General features: G+C 38.8%; 1 protein-coding gene across 1 annotated transcript in view; it reads right to left on the bottom strand.

Moving 5' to 3' along the window:
- Positions 1–20,945, bottom strand: part of LOC144652776 (zinc finger MYM-type protein 1-like) — a 54,776-nt gene extending 33,831 nt beyond the window's left edge. The window contains exon 1 of the mRNA XM_078512818.1: positions 20,200–20,945. Coding sequence (XP_078368944.1) covers positions 20,200–20,229 — 30 coding nt within the window. The 5' untranslated portion in view covers positions 20,230–20,945. The remainder of the gene's footprint in view (positions 1–20,199) is intronic.
- Between the last annotated feature and the right edge of the window lie 576 nt (positions 20,946–21,521).

Here is a 21,521-nt window from a genome sequence, read left to right on the forward strand (position 1 = left end):
TATCCACTTTATATCCACTGCGTATCCACTTTATATTCACTGCGTATCCACTTAATATCCACTGCGTATCCACTTTATATTCACTGCGTATCCACTTTATATCCACTGCGTAGCTACTTTATATCCACTGCGTATCCACTTTATATCCACTGCATATCTACTTTGTATTCACTGCGTATCCACTTTATATCCACTGCGTATTAACTTTGTATCCAATGCGTATCCACTTTCTATACACTGCGTATCCACTTTATATCCACTGCGTATCTACTTTGTATCCACTTTATATCCACTGCGTATCCACTTTATATCCACTGCGTATACACTGCGTATCCACTTTATATCCACTTTATATCCACTACGTATCCACTTTATATCCACTTTGTATCCACTGCGTATCCACTTTATATCCACTGCGTATCCACTTAATATCCACTGCGTATCCACTTAATATCCACTGCGTATCTACTTTATATCCACTGCGTATCCACTTTATATCCACTGCGTATCCACTTTATATCCACTGCGTATCTACTTTGTATTCACTGCGTATCCACTTTATATCCACTGCGTATCTACTTTGTATTCACTGCGTATCCACTTTATATCCACTGCGTATCCACTTTATATCCACTGCGTATCCACTTTATATCCACTGCGTATCCACTTTGTATCCACTGCGTATCCATTTTGTATACACTGTGTATCCACTTTATATCCACTGCGTATCACTTTGTATCCACTGCGTATTCACTTTGTATCCAATGCGTATCTACTTTATATCCACTGCATATCCACTTTCTATACACTGCGTATCCCCTTTATATCCACTGCGTATCTACTTTATATCCACTGCGTATCCACTTTGTATCCACTGCGTATCCACTTTATATCCACTGCGTATCCACTTTATATCCACTGCGTATCCACTTTCTATCCACTGCGTATCCACTTTGTATCCACTGCGTATCCACTTTCTATACACTGCGTATCCACTTTGTATCCACTGCATATCCACTTTCTATACACTGCGTATCCACTTTATATCCACTGCGTATCTACTTTATATCCACTGCGTATCCACTTTGTATCCACTGCGTATCCACTTTATATCCACTGCGTATCCACTTTATATCCACTGCGTATCCACTTTATATCCACTTTATATCCACTGCGCATCCACTTTATATCCACTGCGTATCCACTTTATATCCACTGCGTATCCGCTTTATATCCACTGCGTATCCACTTTGTATCCACCTTATATGCACTGCGTATCCACTTTATATCCACTGCGTATCCACTTTCTATACACTGCATATCCACTTTCTATACACTGCGTGTCCACTTTGTATCCACTGCATATCCACTTTCTATACACTGCGTATCCACTTTATATCCACTGCGTATCTACTTTATATCCACTGCGTATCCACTTTGTATCCACTTTGTATCCACTTTATATCCACTGCGTATCCACTTTATATCCACTGCGTATCCACTTTGTATCCACTGCGTATCCACTTTGTATCCACTGCGTATCCACTTTGTATCCACTGCGTATCTACTTTATATCCACTGCGTATCCACTTTATATCCACTGCGTATCTACTTTATATCCACTGCATATCCACTTTCTATACACTGCGTATCCCCTTTATATCCACTGCGTATCTACTTTATATCCACTGCGTATCCACTTTGTATCCACTGCGTATCCACTTTATATCCACTGCGTATTCACTTTATATCCACTGCGTATCCACTTTCTATCCACTGCGTATCCACTTTGTATCCACTGCGTATCCACTTTCTATACACTGCGTATCCACTTTGTATCCACTGCATATCCACTTTCTATACACTGCGTATCCACTTTATATCCACTGCGTATCTACTTTATATCCACTGCGTATCCACTTTGTATCCACTGCGTATCCACTTTATATCCACTGCGTATCCACTTTATATCCACTGCGTATCCACTTTATATCCACTTTATATCTACTGCGCATCCACTTTATATCCACTGCGTATCCACTTTATATCCACTGCGTATCCGCTTTATATCCACTGCGTATCCACTTTGTATCCACCTTATATGCACTGCGTATCCACTTTATATCCACTGCGTATCCACTTTCTATACACTGCATATCCACTTTCTATACACTGCGTCTCCACTTTGTATCCACTGCGTATCCACTTTGTATCCACTGCATATCCACTTTCTATACACTGCGTATCCACTTTATATCCACTGCGTATCTTCTTTATATCCACTGCGTAACCACTTTGTATCCACTGCGTATCCACTTTATATCCACTGCGTATCCACTTTATATCCACTGCGTATCCACTTTATATCCACTGCGTATCCACTTTATATTCACTGCGTATCCACTTTATATCCACTGCGTATCCACTTTGTATCCACTTTATATCCACTGCGTATCCACTTTATATCCACTGCGTATCCACTTTCTATACACTGCATATCCACTTTCTATACACTGCGTGTCCACTTTGTATCCACTGCATATCCACTTTCTATACACTGCGTATCCACTTTATATCCACTGCGTATCTACTTTATATCCACTGCGTATCCACTTTGTATCCACTGCGTATCCACTTTATATCCACTGCGTATCCACTTTATGTCCACTGCGTATTCACTTTGTATTCTCTGCGTATCCACTTTGTATCCACTGCGTATCCACTTTGTATCCACTGCGTATCCACGTTCTATCCACTGCGTATCCACTTTGTATCCACTGCGTATCCACTTTCTATACACTGCGTATCCACTTTATATCCACTGCGTATCCTCTTTGTATGCACTGGGTATCCACTTTATATCCACTGCGTATCCACTTTATATCCACTGCGTATCCACTTTGTATCCACTTTGTATCCACTGCGTATCCACTTTGTATCCACTGCGTATCCACTGCGTATCCACGTTCTATCCACTGCGTATCCACTTTGTATCCACTGCGTATCCACTTTCTATACACTGCGTATCCACATTATATCCACTGCGTATCCTCTTTGTATGCACTGCGTATCCACTTTCTATCCACTGCGTATCCACTTTGTATCCACTACGTATCCACTTTGTATCCACTGTGTATCCTCTTTATATCCACTGCGTATCTACTTTGTATCCACTTTATATCCACTGCGTATCCACTTTATATCCACTGCGTATCCAGTTTGTATGCACTGCGTATCCACTTTATATCCACTGCGTATCCACTTTATATCCTCTGCGTATCCACTTTATATCCACTGCGTATCCACTTTATATCCACTGCGTATCCACTTTATATCCACTGCGTATCCACTTTGTATCCACTGCGTATCCACTTTATATCCACTGCGTATCCACTTTTTATCCTCTGCGTATCCACTGCGAGAACGAGATACAAATTGTTCAAACTACAACAACTAACGTACATGAAAATCGCATTTTATCTCATTTCATCTGAAGTTTAAGAGGCAGATTCTTTACTTTAAAAACGTTCAATTCAATATAGCATATGCTTGCGTCTACAAAGGCACCTATTCTTTCTTCAAAAGCATTTAAGGCAGCCCTGAATTGATACATGCCTGCAACAGTCACTTTTTAGATCACTAAGAAAAATCAATTTTACCGCCCCGTCCCCCATTTTAATGTTGTGAAATGACGGATTCTTTGCGCAGTATGTTGGGGAGCTCAACATTGAAATGGAGAGTGAGGAGAAAAAGAATGAATTTGGATATCGTGGCAACACTTTTAACGAGCTGGGGCTACAAAAAACACTGTAACAGCAGTGGTAAAAACATTAGTAGCGTATCCACTTTATATCCACTTTATATCCACTTTATATCCACTGCGTATCCACTTTGTATCCACTGCGTATCTACTTGGTATCCACTGCGTATCCACTTTATATCCACTTTATATCCACTTTGTATCCACTTTGTATCCACTTTGTATCCACTTTATATCCACTGCGTATCTACTTTGTATCCACTTTATATCCACTGCGTATCTACTTTATATCCACTTTATATCCACTTTGTATCCACTTTGTATCCACTTTATATCCACTTTATATCCACTTTGTATCCACTTTATATCCACTGCGTATCTACTTTGTATCCACTGCGTATCCACTTTCTATACACTGCGTATCCACCTTATATCCACTGCGTATCCACTTTATATCCACTGCGTATCTACTTTGTATTCACTGCGTATCCACTTTATATCCACTGCGTATCACTTTATATCCACTGCGTATCCACTTTATATCCACTGCGTATCCACTTTATATCCACTGCGTATCTACTTTGTATTCACTGCGTATCCACTTTATATCCACTGCGTATCTACTTTGTATTCACTGCGTATCCACTTTATATCCACTGCGTATCCACTTTATATCCACTGCGTATCCACTTTATATCCACTGCGTATCCACTTTGTATCCACTGCGTATCCATTTTGTATACACTGTGTATCCACTTTATATCCACTGCGTATCACTTTGTATCCACTGCGTATTCACTTTGTATCCAATGCGTATCCGCTTTATATCCACTGCGTATTCATTTTCTATACACTGCGTATCCACTTTATGTTCACTGCGTATCCACTGTATATCCTCTGCGTATCCACTTTATATCCACTATGTATCAACTTTATATTCACTGCGTATCCACTTTATATCCACTGCGTATCCACTTTGTATCCACTTTATATGCACTGCGTATCCACTTTATATCCTCTGCGTATCCACTTTCTATACACTGCATATCCACTTTCTATACACTGCGTCTCCACTTTGTATCCACTGCGTATCCACTTCATATCCACTGCGTATCCACTTTGTATCCACTGCGTATCCACTTTGTATACACTGTCTATCCACCTTATATCCACTGCGTATCACTTTGTATCCACTGCGTATCCACTTTGTATCCACTGCGTATCCGTTTTATATCCACTGCGTATCCATTTTCTATACACTGCGTATCCACTTTATATCCACTGCGTATCCGCTTTTTATGCACTGCGTATCCACTTTATATCCACTGCGTATCCACTGTATATCCACTGCGTATCCACTTTATATCCACTGCGTATCCACTTTATATTCACTGCGTATCCACTTAATATCCACTGCGTATCCACTTTATATTCACTGCGTATCCACTTTATATCCACTGCGTAGCTACTTTATATCCACTGCGTATCCACTTTATATCCACTGCATATCTACTTTGTATTCACTGCGTATCCACTTTATATCCACTGCGTATTAACTTTGTATCCAATGCGTATCCACTTTCTATACACTGCGTATCCACTTTATATCCACTGCGTATCTACTTTGTATCCACTTTATATCCACTGCGTATCCACTTTATATCCACTGCGTATACACTGCGTATCCACTTTATATCCACTTTATATCCACTACGTATCCACTTTATATCCACTTTGTATCCACTGCGTATCCACTTTATATCCACTGCGTATCCACTTAATATCCACTGCGTATCCACTTAATATCCACTGCGTATCCGCTTTTTATGCACTGCGTATCCACTTTATATCCACTGCGTATCCACTGTATATCCACTGCGTATCCACTTTATATCCACTGCGTATCCACTTTATATTCACTGCGTATCCACTTAATATCCACTGCGTATCCACTTTATATTCACTGCGTATCCACTTTATATCCACTGCGTAGCTACTTTATATCCACTGCGTATCCACTTTATATCCACTGCATATCTACTTTGTATTCACTGCGTATCCACTTTATATCCACTGCGTATTAACTTTGTATCCAATGCGTATCCACTTTCTATACACTGCGTATCCACTTTATATCCACTGCGTATCTACTTTGTATCCACTTTATATCCACTGCGTATCCACTTTATATCCACTGCGTATACACTGCGTATCCACTTTATATCCACTTTATATCCACTACGTATCCACTTTATATCCACTTTGTATCCACTGCGTATCCACTTTATATCCACTGCGTATCCACTTAATATCCACTGCGTATCCACTTAATATCCACTGCGTATCTACTTTATATCCACTGCGTATCCACTTTATATCCACTGCGTATCCACTTTATATCCACTGCGTATCTACTTTGTATTCACTGCGTATCCACTTTATATCCACTGCGTATCTACTTTGTATTCACTGCGTATCCACTTTATATCCACTGCGTATCCACTTTATATCCACTGCGTATCCACTTTATATCCACTGCGTATCCACTTTGTATCCACTGCGTATCCATTTTGTATACACTGTGTATCCACTTTATATCCACTGCGTATCACTTTGTATCCACTGCGTATTCACTTTGTATCCAATGCGTATCTACTTTATATCCACTGCATATCCACTTTCTATACACTGCGTATCCCCTTTATATCCACTGCGTATCTACTTTATATCCACTGCGTATCCACTTTGTATCCACTGCGTATCCACTTTATATCCACTGCGTATCCACTTTATATCCACTGCGTATCCACTTTCTATCCACTGCGTATCCACTTTGTATCCACTGCGTATCCACTTTCTATACACTGCGTATCCACTTTGTATCCACTGCATATCCACTTTCTATACACTGCGTATCCACTTTATATCCACTGCGTATCTACTTTATATCCACTGCGTATCCACTTTGTATCCACTGCGTATCCACTTTATATCCACTGCGTATCCACTTTATATCCACTGCGTATCCACTTTATATCCACTTTATATCCACTGCGCATCCACTTTATATCCACTGCGTATCCACTTTATATCCACTGCGTATCCGCTTTATATCCACTGCGTATCCACTTTGTATCCATCTTATATGCACTGCGTATCCACTTTATATCCACTGCGTATCCACTTTCTATACACTGCATATCCACTTTCTATACACTGCGTGTCCACTTTGTATCCACTGCATATCCACTTTCTATACACTGCGTATCCACTTTATATCCACTGCGTATCTACTTTATATCCACTGCGTATCCACTTTGTATCCACTTTGTATCCACTTTATATCCACTGCGTATCCACTTTATATCCACTGCGTATCCACTTTGTATCCACTGCGTATCCACTTTGTATCCACTGCGTATCCACTTTGTATCCACTGCGTATCTACTTTATATCCACTGCGTATCCACTTTATATCCACTGCGTATCTACTTTATATCCACTGCATATCCACTTTCTATACACTGCGTATCCCCTTTATATCCACTGCGTATCTACTTTATATCCACTGCGTATCCACTTTGTATCCACTGCGTATCCACTTTATATCCACTGCGTATTCACTTTATATCCACTGCGTATCCACTTTCTATCCACTGCGTATCCACTTTGTATCCACTGCGTATCCACTTTCTATACACTGCGTATCCACTTTGTATCCACTGCATATCCACTTTCTATACACTGCGTATCCACTTTATATCCACTGCGTATCTACTTTATATCCACTGCGTATCCACTTTGTATCCACTGCGTATCCACTTTATATCCACTGCGTATCCACTTTATATCCACTGCGTATCCACTTTATATCCACTTTATATCTACTGCGCATCCACTTTATATCCACTGCGTATCCACTTTATATCCACTGCGTATCCGCTTTATATCCACTGCGTATCCACTTTGTATCCACCTTATATGCACTGCGTATCCACTTTATATCCACTGCGTATCCACTTTCTATACACTGCATATCCACTTTCTATACACTGCGTCTCCACTTTGTATCCACTGCGTATCCACTTTGTATCCACTGCATATCCACTTTCTATACACTGCGTATCCACTTTATATCCACTGCGTATCTTCTTTATATCCACTGCGTAACCACTTTGTATCCACTGCGTATCCACTTTATATCCACTGCGTATCCACTTTATATCCACTGCGTATCCACTTTATATCCACTGCGTATCCACTTTATATTCACTGCGTATCCACTTTATATCCACTGCGTATCCACTTTGTATCCACTTTATATCCACTGCGTATCCACTTTATATCCACTGCGTATCCACTTTCTATACACTGCATATCCACTTTCTATACACTGCGTGTCCACTTTGTATCCACTGCATATCCACTTTCTATACACTGCGTATCCACTTTATATCCACTGCGTATCTACTTTATATCCACTGCGTATCCACTTTGTATCCACTGCGTATCCACTTTATATCCACTGCGTATCCACTTTATGTCCACTGCGTATTCACTTTGTATTCTCTGCGTATCCACTTTGTATCCACTGCGTATCCACTTTGTATCCACTGCGTATCCACGTTCTATCCACTGCGTATCCACTTTGTATCCACTGCGTATCCACTTTCTATACACTGCGTATCCACTTTATATCCACTGCGTATCCTCTTTGTATGCACTGGGTATCCACTTTATATCCACTGCGTATCCACTTTATATCCACTGCGTATCCACTTTGTATCCACTTTGTATCCACTGCGTATCCACTTTGTATCCACTGCGTATCCACTGCGTATCCACGTTCTATCCACTGCGTATCCACTTTGTATCCACTGCGTATCCACTTTCTATACACTGCGTATCCACATTATATCCACTGCGTATCCTCTTTGTATGCACTGCGTATCCACTTTCTATCCACTGCGTATCCACTTTGTATCCACTACGTATCCACTTTGTATCCACTGTGTATCCTCTTTATATCCACTGCGTATCTACTTTGTATCCACTTTATATCCACTGCGTATCCACTTTATATCCACTGCGTATCCAGTTTGTATGCACTGCGTATCCACTTTATATCCACTGCGTATCCACTTTATATCCTCTGCGTATCCACTTTATATCCACTGCGTATCCACTTTATATCCACTGCGTATCCACTTTATATCCACTGCGTATCCACTTTGTATCCACTGCGTATCCACTTTATATCCACTGCGTATCCACTTTTTATCCTCTGCGTATCCACTGCGAGAACGAGATACAAATTGTTCAAACTACAACAACTAACGTACATGAAAATCGCATTTTATCTCATTTCATCTGAAGTTTAAGAGGCAGATTCTTTACTTTAAAAACGTTCAATTCAATATAGCATATGCTTGCGTCTACAAAGGCACCTATTCTTTCTTCAAAAGCATTTAAGGCAGCCCTGAATTGATACATGCCTGCAACAGTCACTTTTTAGATCACTAAGAAAAATCAATTTTACCGCCCCGTCCCCCATTTTAATGTTGTGAAATGACGGATTCTTTGCGCAGTATGTTGGGGAGCTCAACATTGAAATGGAGAGTGAGGAGAAAAAGAATGAATTTGGATATCGTGGCAACACTTTTAACGAGCTGGGGCTACAAAAAACACTGTAACAGCAGTGGTAAAAACATTAGTAGCTCCTGATTCAACCAATATCCAATGAAACAAAGCATTCTACGTCAACACGACTAATATATCTATAAATTATAGGACCAAAAGACAAGATTGAAAATTCTTTTCATGATTCACCAATGCTTGAAAAGTGATGTTGTCCAAAAAAAAAAAACAACTTACAACACTAATACAGCAAAAGATAAATAAATTAAAAAATTAATTAATTAATAAAAAATAAAAAAGACCAATTCCTAGAGCCGTAGGGTCGCATCTTCACGCGGGGAGAGTTTATTCGGCCCCCAAGCCATTTAGAATAAACCCTATACTGGAAGATTCGAACCCGCGACTTTGAGGTGATGAAGCTACATCAGCCGCCGGCAGCGATGCCACTTCGCCACCTCGGGAATCCGTTGAGTTGACACTAAAAAATTTGAATGTGTATACTTGGAATTAATTAATTAACTTCCGCCGGAAACTGGCTGAAATCGAGGCTAAGATTATTTCGCGGCAGTGAAACTTATTTCAAACCCGGCGAAAGGTTTTTGGACCAGGCGGTCAGTCGTCCGTCATTATCCTTCCCGTTTCGATAGCGAAATATGATATGACTTTTCTCCTTCCTGCGCACTCAGTTCAAATGGGCTAAGATTATTCCGCGGAAAACCTGACAAACTCAAGATCACTCAAGGCTCAAGCGCTTGCGGTGACCGAAACATTTTTGGATCAAGAGGTCGGTTGTTAGCCCGCGCGTTTGGATGGCGAAATACGCCTTTCTGTCGACTTCGATTGAGCAATAGGTAACTTAACATCGCTTCCAAAAAGCTGTTTCATTATTTGATAGTTTATTACAGTTGAATTTAACATATTAAGAACGAAAGTACCAAGGAAAAATGAGTGTTTACGTTTCGTCTACGAGAAGCCTTGTGTACCGAGAAGATTTATGAAAATTTAAATACACAGACTAATGAATAAGTGCCAAGCCATTTGTTAAACGTATTGTTTTAATTGTATTTGGCACTTTGATCTATTGTTCACTTTGAGCACTTGTATACTCTCATTTCATATGCGATTTTGACTTGAGAACAACATTAAGCCAACTTCGAAAAGTACGTTGTCGGTTAAACATTTTGTTTTGATTGTAATTTTATAACATTAACTGGTGACTTAGATATTGCACAAAATCTCCGAGGAGAAACAGTTTTCCAATGCAAAAGCCGGCCGGTGATAAACGCTAAGAGCGCTTGTATACTGTGCTCAAAGTCCTCAAGTGGTATTTTTCGTGACGTTCTTTTAAACTGTTTAACAATAATTTTAAGCAGAGCGCAGTTGTTCAAAGGGTAGATAATGCTATCCACCAGAGAAATCGCTATCCAGTGAATAAGTGTTAACAAAACGTACTGCGCGTTCTATCAGATGTAGTGTTGGAGAGGGACACGCCAATGTTTTGCACGACGAAATTAAAAGTAATTTCGTTTGCTATAAAGGTGGTGTAGTGGACGACATTGAAACGCATATGATGACTGTAATAAGAAGGCGTGTGTTCAGCTTGTATGCGCCGATCCCTGGAACGGAACAAGTGAGTTTAAATCCCTGCGGCAGATGTTTCGCTCAGCTAATCTAGTTATAACGAGCAACGATTTCGTGAACTGCAATGTTTACATCGTTTTCACGACAGTCAAAAGCTGAGAAATCATCACATACATATAACTACAATCCACAACTTGTAGAGTTTAATATAATAATTTCGTGTATAGTACACTATTATGCAAAAAGCAACGGGTTACCATTGTAACCCGTAAAGTTATAACAAGTTTATCGGAGTAATCATCTTCTTAACCTCAGCGAGTTACAATGGTAACCCGTTGAGCTGCAACTACAATCCTCGATAGATCGCGCCCTAAAAAACCAGGAGGCTGTGAGCCCCTGAACTCGGAAAATTAATTATGAAACAAGAATAAAAATCCGCGATTTTGACGTGACAGTGTTTAGCGGTGTTTTATTTTCGCAATTTGTACAAAAGCCTGTGAGTACGTTATTAACATTAAAAATATGTCAAAAACGTTAAAAAATACGTTTCGCGGGCCTTCATTTCGGTTAACCTACAATGCACTCTAGTAAGCCTGTTTACTGTTATGAACTGCATTTTTATGGGAAGCACATTTTTGAACTTAAAATTAAGCACCCTCTACTCAAGCTGTTTGGTGGCCCAGTGGTTAGATATTTTGCTCGTGATGTGATCGGCCCGGGTTCGATTCCATAAAATCCCTTTTTTAACATTTTTTTTTTCTTATTTTCTTTTTTTTAACATTGAGTGCAAAGTGTCCACTTTTTGCACCCACCCCACCCCCCTGGGTTATGACACCTGCTGGTTGGCATGGTACCACCCTGTAGCCTGAAGCCTGGGCTGCATGCCAAAACCCTTCAAGACACCAAGCCCCCTGCTTTTTCAAGCACCAGGCTGGCCTGACCCCTGGCTATCGCCAGGAGACAGGCGAAAATGTTTTGCTTCAACCGGAGACAATGTTTTCAAAAATTCAGTCATATATATATCATTATTTATTATTATATTTTGTGTAGCGCGCGGATATTTTAAAGGAAGCGCGCGCTCTCTTTTCGAAGGAAACGACTTGATTGTTGCGTCACTTGCGACAACGGAAAAAAAATGGAAAGCTTTCCGAGAGCAACGTAGCTCTTGCTTGTAACAGAAAACCTAGATTCGGTAGTGATACTAGAGAAAATTTGATTGGACTGCTATTGAAAGGATTTGTTAGAATACGATGATGAAAGCTCTATCGACAGACTACAAAGAGCGCTCCGAGAACTGGAGAAAAGAGTTGACAGGTATTTTGAAGACTTGGGTGAAATTGAAAAAGTTTGCAAGGAAGCACATGCAGATGTAAAGAGATTCCAGCTGAAAGCTAAAGTGGAGAAGAATAGTGAAGAGAGATGGTGAGATACAAGGCAAAATGTTCTCCTCTGTTAAATGGATATTGTGTTATAAGGCGGCTAAATATGTTCTTGTAGGTAGAATAAGCGTGCTTGTTGAAAGATGCTGATGCTATATTGATTTTAAAGTAATTTTACCGAAGAATCTACTCGAAAAAAAAATTGTTAAAAGGTAAGTGTACAATAATTGAACACCTAAGAGAGCTTAAAAGAGGCAGACTGCACGGGCATGTATCGATATAACGCGTTACCCGCGGGAAGTGAACAATGAAGAACCCGAGATTTCATAATATTCTCGACTCCTTTTTGAATCGAAAAGAGATGAATGAGTCTTAGTAACAGTCGGTTTACAATCGGTTTACTTTGTATGTTGAACACAACCAAAGCCTAAAAGAACGGTTTACAACGGTTTACAACGGATTACATTGACAATAAAAGATGATCATCACAGTTCTTTTTAAATAGCTGTAAACCGTGTAAACCGTTTGTAAATCGTTAAAACAAGCACAAATCCTCTTGTAAACCGTTCAAAATCACAGTATTTACAGTTATTTAACGTTCTAGCGCATAACTTGGCAGCACGGATTCCATTTGGAACAAAAAAATGCGATTTAGTATAGGAAAACCGTCGTTTGCAATAGTTTAATATTAACCACCAGTCCGTCACGAGTCATTTGATTTGACACGCTTGGGACGCAATCGTGTGACGTTATTCTATACTTTATCCACAAAAGAACATTTTTTTACAAACTGAATTAGCGTTATCTTATTTTACAACGCTTGAGACGTAATCGCGTGAGAGAACTTTCGTTCCATTCCTTTCAAATGCTGAATTTATTAAATTTATTTTCGTTCTCTGCACTCAACGCTTCTCAGTTTTATTACGAAAATCGGGTGCAATTTAATATACTCATTGTGTTCTCTATTCTTTTGTAAATCAAAAACGGTATCGGAGAAGGCGATACAAATTGTTCTAACTACAACAACTAACGTACATGAAAATCTCATTTTATCTCATTTCATCTGAAGTTTAAGAGGCAGATTCTTTACTTTAAAAACGTTCAATTCAATATAGCATATGCTTGCGTCTACAAAGGCACCTATTCTTTCTTCAAAAGCATCTAAGGCAGGCTTGAAATGATACATGCCTGCAACAGTCACTTTTTAGATTACTCAGAAAAATCATTTTTACCGCCCCGTCCCCCATTTCAATGTTGTCAAATGACGGATTCTTTGCGCAGTATGTTGGGGAGCTCAACATTGAAATGGAGAGTGAGGAGAAAAAGAATGAATTTGGATATCGTGGCAACACTTTTAACGAGCTAGGGCTACAAAAAAAAAACACTGTAACAGCAGTGGTAAAAACATTAGTAGCTCCTGATTCAACCAATATCCAATGAAACAAAGCATTCTACGTCAACACGACTAATATATCTATAAATTATAGGACCAAAAGACAAGATTGAAAATTCTTTTCATGATTCACCAATGCTTGAAAAGTGATGTTGTCCAAAAAAAAACAACTTACAACACTAATACAGCAAAAGATAAATAAATTAAAAAATTAATTAATTAATAAAAAATAAAAAAGACCAATTCCTAGAGCCGTAGGGTCGCATCTTCACGCGGGGAGAGTTTATTCGGCCCCCAAGCCATTTAGAGTAAACCCTATACTGGAAGATTCGAACCCGCGACTTTGAGGTGATGAAGCTACATCAGCCGCCGGCAGCGATGCCACTTCGCCACCTCGGGAATCCGTTGAGTTGACACTAAAAAATTTGAATGTGTATACTTGGAATTAATTAATTAACTTCCGCCGGAAACTGGCTGAAATCGAGGCTAAGATTATTTCGCGGCAGTGAAACTTATTTCAAACCCGGCGAAAGGTTTTTGGACCAGGCGGTCAGTCGTCCGTCATTATCCTTCCCGTTTCGATAGCGAAATATGATATGACTTTTCTCCTTCCTGCGCACTCAGTTCAAATGGGCTAAGATTATTCCGCGGAAAACCTGACAAACTCAAGATCACTCAAGGCTCAAGCGCTTGCGGTGACCGAAACATTTTTGGATCAAGAGGTCGGTTGTTAGCCCGCGCGTTTGGATGGCGAAATACGCCTTTCTGTCGACTTCGATTGAGCAATAGGTAACTTAACATCGCTTCCAAAAAGCTGTTTCATTATTTGATAGTTTATTACAGTTGAATTTCACATATTAAGAACGAAAGTACCAAGGAAAAATGAGTGTTTACGTTTCGTCTTCGAGAAGCCTTGTGTACCGAGAAGATTTATGAAAATTTAAATACACAGACTAATGAATAAGTGCCAAGCCATTTGTTAAACGTATTGTTTTAATTGTATTTGGCACTTTGATCTATTGTTCACTTTGAGCACTTGTATACTCTCATTTCATATGCGATTTTGACTTGAGAACAACATTAAGCCAACTTCGAAAAGTACGTTGTCGGTTAAACATTTTGTTTTGATTGTAATTTTATAACATTAACTGGTGACTTAGATATTGCACAAAATCTCCGAGGAGAAACAGTTTTCCAATGCAAAAGCCGGCCGGTGATAAACGCTAAGAGCGCTTGTATACTGTGCTCAAAGTCCTCAAGTGGTATTTTTCGTGACGTTCTTTTAAACTGTTTAACAATAATTTTAAGCAGAGCGCAGTTGTTCAAAGGGTAGATAATGCTATCCACCAGAGAAATCGCTATCCAGTGAATAAGTGTTAACAAAACGTACTGCGCGTTCTATCAGATGTAGTGTTGGAGAGGGACACGCCAATGTTTTGCACGACGAAATTAAAAGTAATTTCGTTTGCTATAAAGGTGGTGTAGTGGACGACATTGAAACGCATATGATGACTGTAATAAGAAGGCGTGTGTTCAGCTTGTATGCGCCGATCCCTGGAACGGAACAAGTGAGTTTAAATCCCTGCGGCAGATGTTTCGCTCAGCTAATCTAGTTATAACGAGCAACGATTTCGTGAACTGCAATGTTTACATCGTTTTCACGACAGTCAAAAGCTGAGAAATCATCACATACATATAACTACAATCCACAACTTGTAGAGTTTAATATAATAATTTCGTGTATAGTACACTATTATGCAAAAAGCAACGGGTTACCATTGTAACCCGTAAAGTTATAACAAGTTTATCGGAGTAATCATCTTCTTAACCTCAGCGAGTTACAATGGTAACCCGTTGAGCTGCAACTACAATCCTCGATAGATCGCGCCCTAAAAAACCAGGAGGCTGTGAGCCCCTGAACTCGGAAAATTAATTATGAAACAAGAATAAAAATCCGCGATTTTGACGTGACAGTGTTTAGCGGTGTTTTATTTTCGCAATTTGTACAAAAGCCTGTGAGTACGTTATTAACATTAAAAATATGTCAAAAACGTTAAAAAATACGTTTCGCGGGCCTTCATTTCGGTTAACCTACAATGCACTCTAGTAAGCCTGTTTACTGTTATGAACTGCATTTTTATGGGAAGCACATTTTTGAACTTAAAATTAAGCACCCTCTACTCAAGCTGTTTGGTGGCCCAGTGGTTAGATATTTTGCTCGTGATGTGATCGGCCCGGGTTCGATTCCATAAAATCCCTTTTTTAACATTTTTTTTTTCTTATTTTCTTTTTTTTTAACATTGAGTGCAAAGTGTCCACTTTTTGCACCCACCCCACCCCCCTGGGTTATGACACCTGCTGGTTGGCATGGTACCACCCTGTAGCCTGAAGCCTGGGCTGCATGCCAAAACCCTTCAAGACACCAAGCCCCCTGCTTTTTCAAGCACCAGGCTGGCCTGACCCCTGGCTATCGCCAGGAGACAGGCGAAAATGTTTTGCTTCAACCGGAGACAATGTTTTCAAAAATTCAGTCATATATATATCATTATTTATTATTATATTTTGTGTAGCGCGCGGATATTTTAAAGGAAGCGCGCGCTCTCTTTTCGAAGGAAACGACTTGATTGTTGCGTCACTTGCGACAACGGAAAAAAAATGGAAAGCTTTCCGAGAGCAACGTAGCTCTTGCTTGTAACAGAAAACCTAGATTCGGTAGTGATACTAGAGAAAATTTGATTGGACTGCTATTGAAAGGATTTGTTAGAATACGATGATGAAAGCTCTATCGACAGACTACAAAGAGCGCTCCGAGAACTGGAGAAAAGAGTTGACAGGTATTTTGAAGACTTGGGTGAAATTGAAAAAGTTTGCAAGGAAGCACATGCAGATGTAAAGAGATTCCAGCTGAAAGCTAAAGTGGAGAAGAATAGTGAAGAGAGATGGTGAGATACAAGGCAAAATGTTCTCCTCTGTTAAATGGATATTGTGTTATAAGGCGGCTAAATATGTTCTTGTAGGTAGAATAAGCGTGCTTGTTGAAAGATGCTGATGCTATATTGATTTTAAAGTAATTTTACCGAAGAATCTACTCGAAAAAAAAATTGTTAAAAGGTAAGTGTACAATAATTGAACACCTAAGAGAGCTTAAAAGAGGCAGACTGCACGGGCATGTATCGATATAACGCGTTACCCGCGGGAAGTGAACAATGAAGAACCCGAGATTTCATAATATTCTCGACTCCTTTTTGAATCGAAAAGAGATGAATGAGTCTTAGTAACAGTCGGTTTACAATCGGTTTACTTTGTATGTTGAACACAACCAAAGCCTAAAAGAACGGTTTACAACGGTTTACAACGGATTACATAGACAATAAAAGATGATCATCACAGTTCTTTTTAAATAGCTGTAAACCGTGTAAACCGTTTGTAAATCGTTAAAACAAGCACAAATCCTCTTGTAAACCGTTCAAAATCACAGTATTTACAGTTATTTAACGTTCTAGCGCATAACTTGGCAGCACGGATTCCATTTGGAACAAAAAAATGCGATTTAGTATTTTTTTTTTTTTTTTTTTTTTTTTAAATAGCAGTTTATTTATTAACAATGACAATACAATACATTACAATACATAGCTTACTTAAAAAAAGCATTATTTAAGTTAAACAGAGGGCATGCAAAAATAAATTGATAAATAAATAAATAACAAAGAAAATAACAAAGAAAAAAAAAAAAAAAGGACAGAGGAAAGGTAGCGTGGCTGACTATTTTTTTTTTTTTTGGCCTTTTTAAATACTATATTTAATGTTGAGGGTTACAGCTGTATCTGTTTCTTAGATTTATGCTTCTCTATTTGAATTTTGCTTGTAAGGATGGCCATGAAAGCTTCCCAGTAGTACTCTTCTTCTTTTCTAGAGGCTGTGTAAATATACTGTTTTGCGATAATCAAGCAGAGGTTTAAACCAAGTCGACGAGAGAAGTCATTGGTAACACCGTATATAATCATGTTTTCATCAAGAGTTATTGGCTCAGAGTTTTTGGAATTCCACCAATTAGTATAGTGAGACCAAAAGCTTTTAACGTTCAAACAGGTAGCAAAAAGATGAGTAAGTGTTTGTCTATCAGAGCATAGATGGCATTTATCTGTTTCTTTCAGTGCATCTCTAAAAAGCGTTGAATTTGTTGGCAGAATATGATGAATAATTTTAAATTGAAAGATGGCAAGTCTGGTGTCCTTAGTGACTTTGAAAGGAAGGCTATAAATGAGTTGTATTGTTTTCTCATTCAAATTAGCTTTTACCATCCTTTTTTCAGCAGTAGGTGTTAAAAACTTTTTTTTAACAAGGAATTCTGTTGCCGATTTGCAAGAGAGCTTATTTAAAGGTATTCTATCGTAATCTTTACCATCCAATGGCGCCTGGATATTTCCTTTTAGGATATTAATCCATTCTCTAGGGATTGCGTGGCATAAGCCATGATACGTAAGAAAGTTAGCTTTGATTTTAAATCTAGAGCAGAACTCAGAAAAAGATAGAAAGGCGTTGTTTTGGAAAATGTCTTTGATTCTAATGACTCCTGCTGCGTGCCAATTTTTGTAATAAACAGAAAATCCTCCAATTTTAATGAAACGATTATTCCAAATAACTTCATTCAAAATTTGCTCTTTGGTGTTAGGAGAGATACAATTTATTTTGCCCCAGGCGAGGAGAGCTTCTGAGTAAAAAGCAAGTGGCATTTCAATTTTAAGTGCTTTTAAGTCGAAATTACATTGAAGTAGAAACAAACCTCCGACATCCCTAAGGTAGCTCAATGGTATGTGGCTCCAACTTGAAGTTTCTTTACTGTCGTTAAGTCTTTTTATCCAGGAAACTTTAAGGGCTTCGTTGATTATTTCGAAATCAGGCATATCCAGTCCACCTTTTTCTTTCGGGCCGATCATAGTCTTTTGTTTTATTTTAACTTTCTTGTTCCACACAAATTGGGTAATTGCTTGATTTACCATTTTGACAAATTTCGAAGGAAAGGTGAGCACCGATGTGTTATATACAAGTTTAGAGATTGCGAGCGATTTTAGAATCGTTATACGGCCATATAATGTGAGGTTTCTAGGATACCATAAGTTGAGAAGGCTTTTCATTGTGTTCAGCTTTTGTTCGAAGTTTTTCTTGTAAGCAACTTCATCATCATATGAAAAGTGAATACCTAATGCGAGTATTGAATTGGAAGGCCAAGCTATTCCGAGGGGTTCCGTTGTATTACTTCTGTTCGCACCTAACCACAATCCTTCAGTTTTGCTTTTATTAATCTCTAGACCTGAGCATTCCTGAAAGTTTGACAATAGTTGGAACAAGTTTGTTGCAGATTTTAAGTCAGAAACAAAGACAGTTGTGTCGTCGGCATATTGAGAAAGCTTGAATTCTTTGTTATGTACATTAATTCCTTGAATAGATTTGTCAGTTCTGATAGCATTAGCTAGAATTTCAGCACATAAAACAAATAAAATCCCCGAGAGTGGACAGCCTTGACGAACGCCCCTCTCAGGTTTGAAAAATTCAGACGCATATCCGTTGTTTATGAAGCAACTGGAGCAATCCGTATAAAAGGTTTTTATCCACTTTTGAATGCATGGACCGAAGTTAAAAGCTTGTAGGGTTTTATGAAGAAAATTCCAGTCGACAGTGTCAAAGGCTTTCTTAAAATCAATGAATATAGCCAGCCCAGGGATGTCTTCTAATTCAGTTACCTTCATGATATCCATAATAAGCCTAATGTTTTGACCAATATAACGGTCTTTGACGTAACCGGTCTGATCATCATTGATTATTTTGGGAAGAACTTTTGAAATCCTATGAGCTATGGCTTTAGTTGCGATTTTGTAGTCAACATTAAGTAGTGTTAGCGGTCTCCAGTTTTCAAGATATGATTTATCTTTACGTTTTTTTGGTATAACTTTGATAATTCCTTGCTTTTGTGTTATATTTAAGTGTTGATGTTCGAACCCGTAATTTAAACTTTGTACCAACTCTTCACCCAGCATCGGCCAGAAGTGTAGATAAAACTCTACTGAAAGTCCGTCGCTTCCAGGGCATTTACCCTTGGCGCACTGCTCTAAAATGCGAAGGCATTCCTCGTTAGTAAGTGGGTGTTCTAGATCATTTTTTCCAGTTTCATCTAGCTTAACAAGATTAGGATCCTCAAAGAATAGTTTGTAATTCGAATTGTTGCACGGCGCTGCAGTATAGAGATTTTTATAGAACATCTTTCCTTGTTCTAGAATTTCCTTCGGAGAAGTGATTTCTCTATCGTCGTTTGTTTTCAATTTTGAAATATGCGTCTTGCAGTGCTGTCTTTTCTCTAAATTCAAGAAATACTTAGTGTTTTTTTCGCCTTGTTCATGCCAGCGTGTTCTACTTCTTATTATTGCGCCTTTTGTTCGATACTCCGCAAGCACATTAAGGTCGCGCAGGACCCTTGAAATCATTATGTATGTATTTATTTAAAGAGTATGCACGAACTGCGACGACTGAAGCCGACAACAAACGAAATATTCATGATAATTTTTTTTCTCAGAGTTCTTTGTACAAGTAATTACACGGTATTGTTCTCAGCCTCGCATCCCGTGCGCTGGAACATAGCGAATTATCATAATTAGATTCACAGCTTTAAATAAAGCACACGTTGTTGTAAACATCGACTCGGAAGGTCTTCGGAAGCCTCAAAACCAGCAATTTTGTGTCCAAGTTTTCTCCGCCGATATAGAATTTCAAGAGTTGATTCGCGAGGAACATTAACTTGGTGTACTCTATTGTGCTATGGCTAGAGCGAATTTTTAAATTTCCTTCTCAAAATGAAGATAGCACGTTTCAAAGTTTAGATTTCGCATTTTTGCTCTCTTAGAAGCCATTAACTTGTAGCAGTTATTGAAATCGAAAATTTCGTTCTAGCCATAGCACAAAAGGGGTTACGATTTATCACTAGGCTATATAATCATTTAATTTGGTGCGCTGTTCTAGCTGAAAACTTGGACACAAAATCGCATTATCTGCAGTTAAACTTTTAAAGGCTTGTAACATCACACAACAACGGTCATCTCTCAGTATAAGGACAATCCTGAGGTAATTCCATTATCCCCGAATATCCTTGTTAAATTTTAGAGGAATCGATGTTCAAAATGTAGTGAATTAAAGCTTTATAAGATAGCACTCCGTCAAGAAATTTGGCTAATGAATTTATTAATGAGCAAGGGTCCCGCGCGACCTTAAGTTCAGCTCTAAGACGATAAAGTTATAAAATGTTTCCTTTGATCGCTCCGTCTTCAGCAAGTTCATCAAATGATCAATTTGAGTTTGAAGGTTTTTTTCCGTATTTCTGCGTTCTCTATTTTTCCGTTTTGTATACTGGACACAGAAGCCTCTCACTTCCATCTTTATCATGTCCCAGTAAAGACCTTTGTCCTCTAGATAATAGTGCTTTGTTTTAAAATCGGGTATCTTGTTAGAAAGTTCCTGTATGAAATTTTCATCACCCAGCAGGGAGTTGTTTATTTTCCAAAAACCGGGGCCTCGTTGAATATATTCTTTTGATTGCAGATTAAGAATAATTGCAGAATGATCAGACAATGTGTAATGAACAATTGTAGAATCTTTCACAGAGTTTGACAAGTCTTTTGAAACCAGCCAGTAATCCAGCCTGCATTGTACTTTTAGGGAATTGTTACGCCACGTGTATTGTGACTGATTGGGGTGTTGACTCCTCCATACATCTTGTAAATTG

The sequence above is a fragment of the Oculina patagonica genome, chromosome 1 (genome assembly GCF_052425735.1).
Source record: "Oculina patagonica isolate OP01 chromosome 1, crgOcupat, whole genome shotgun sequence".
In the NCBI taxonomy this organism is placed as follows: Eukaryota; Metazoa; Cnidaria; class Anthozoa; order Scleractinia; family Oculinidae; genus Oculina; species Oculina patagonica.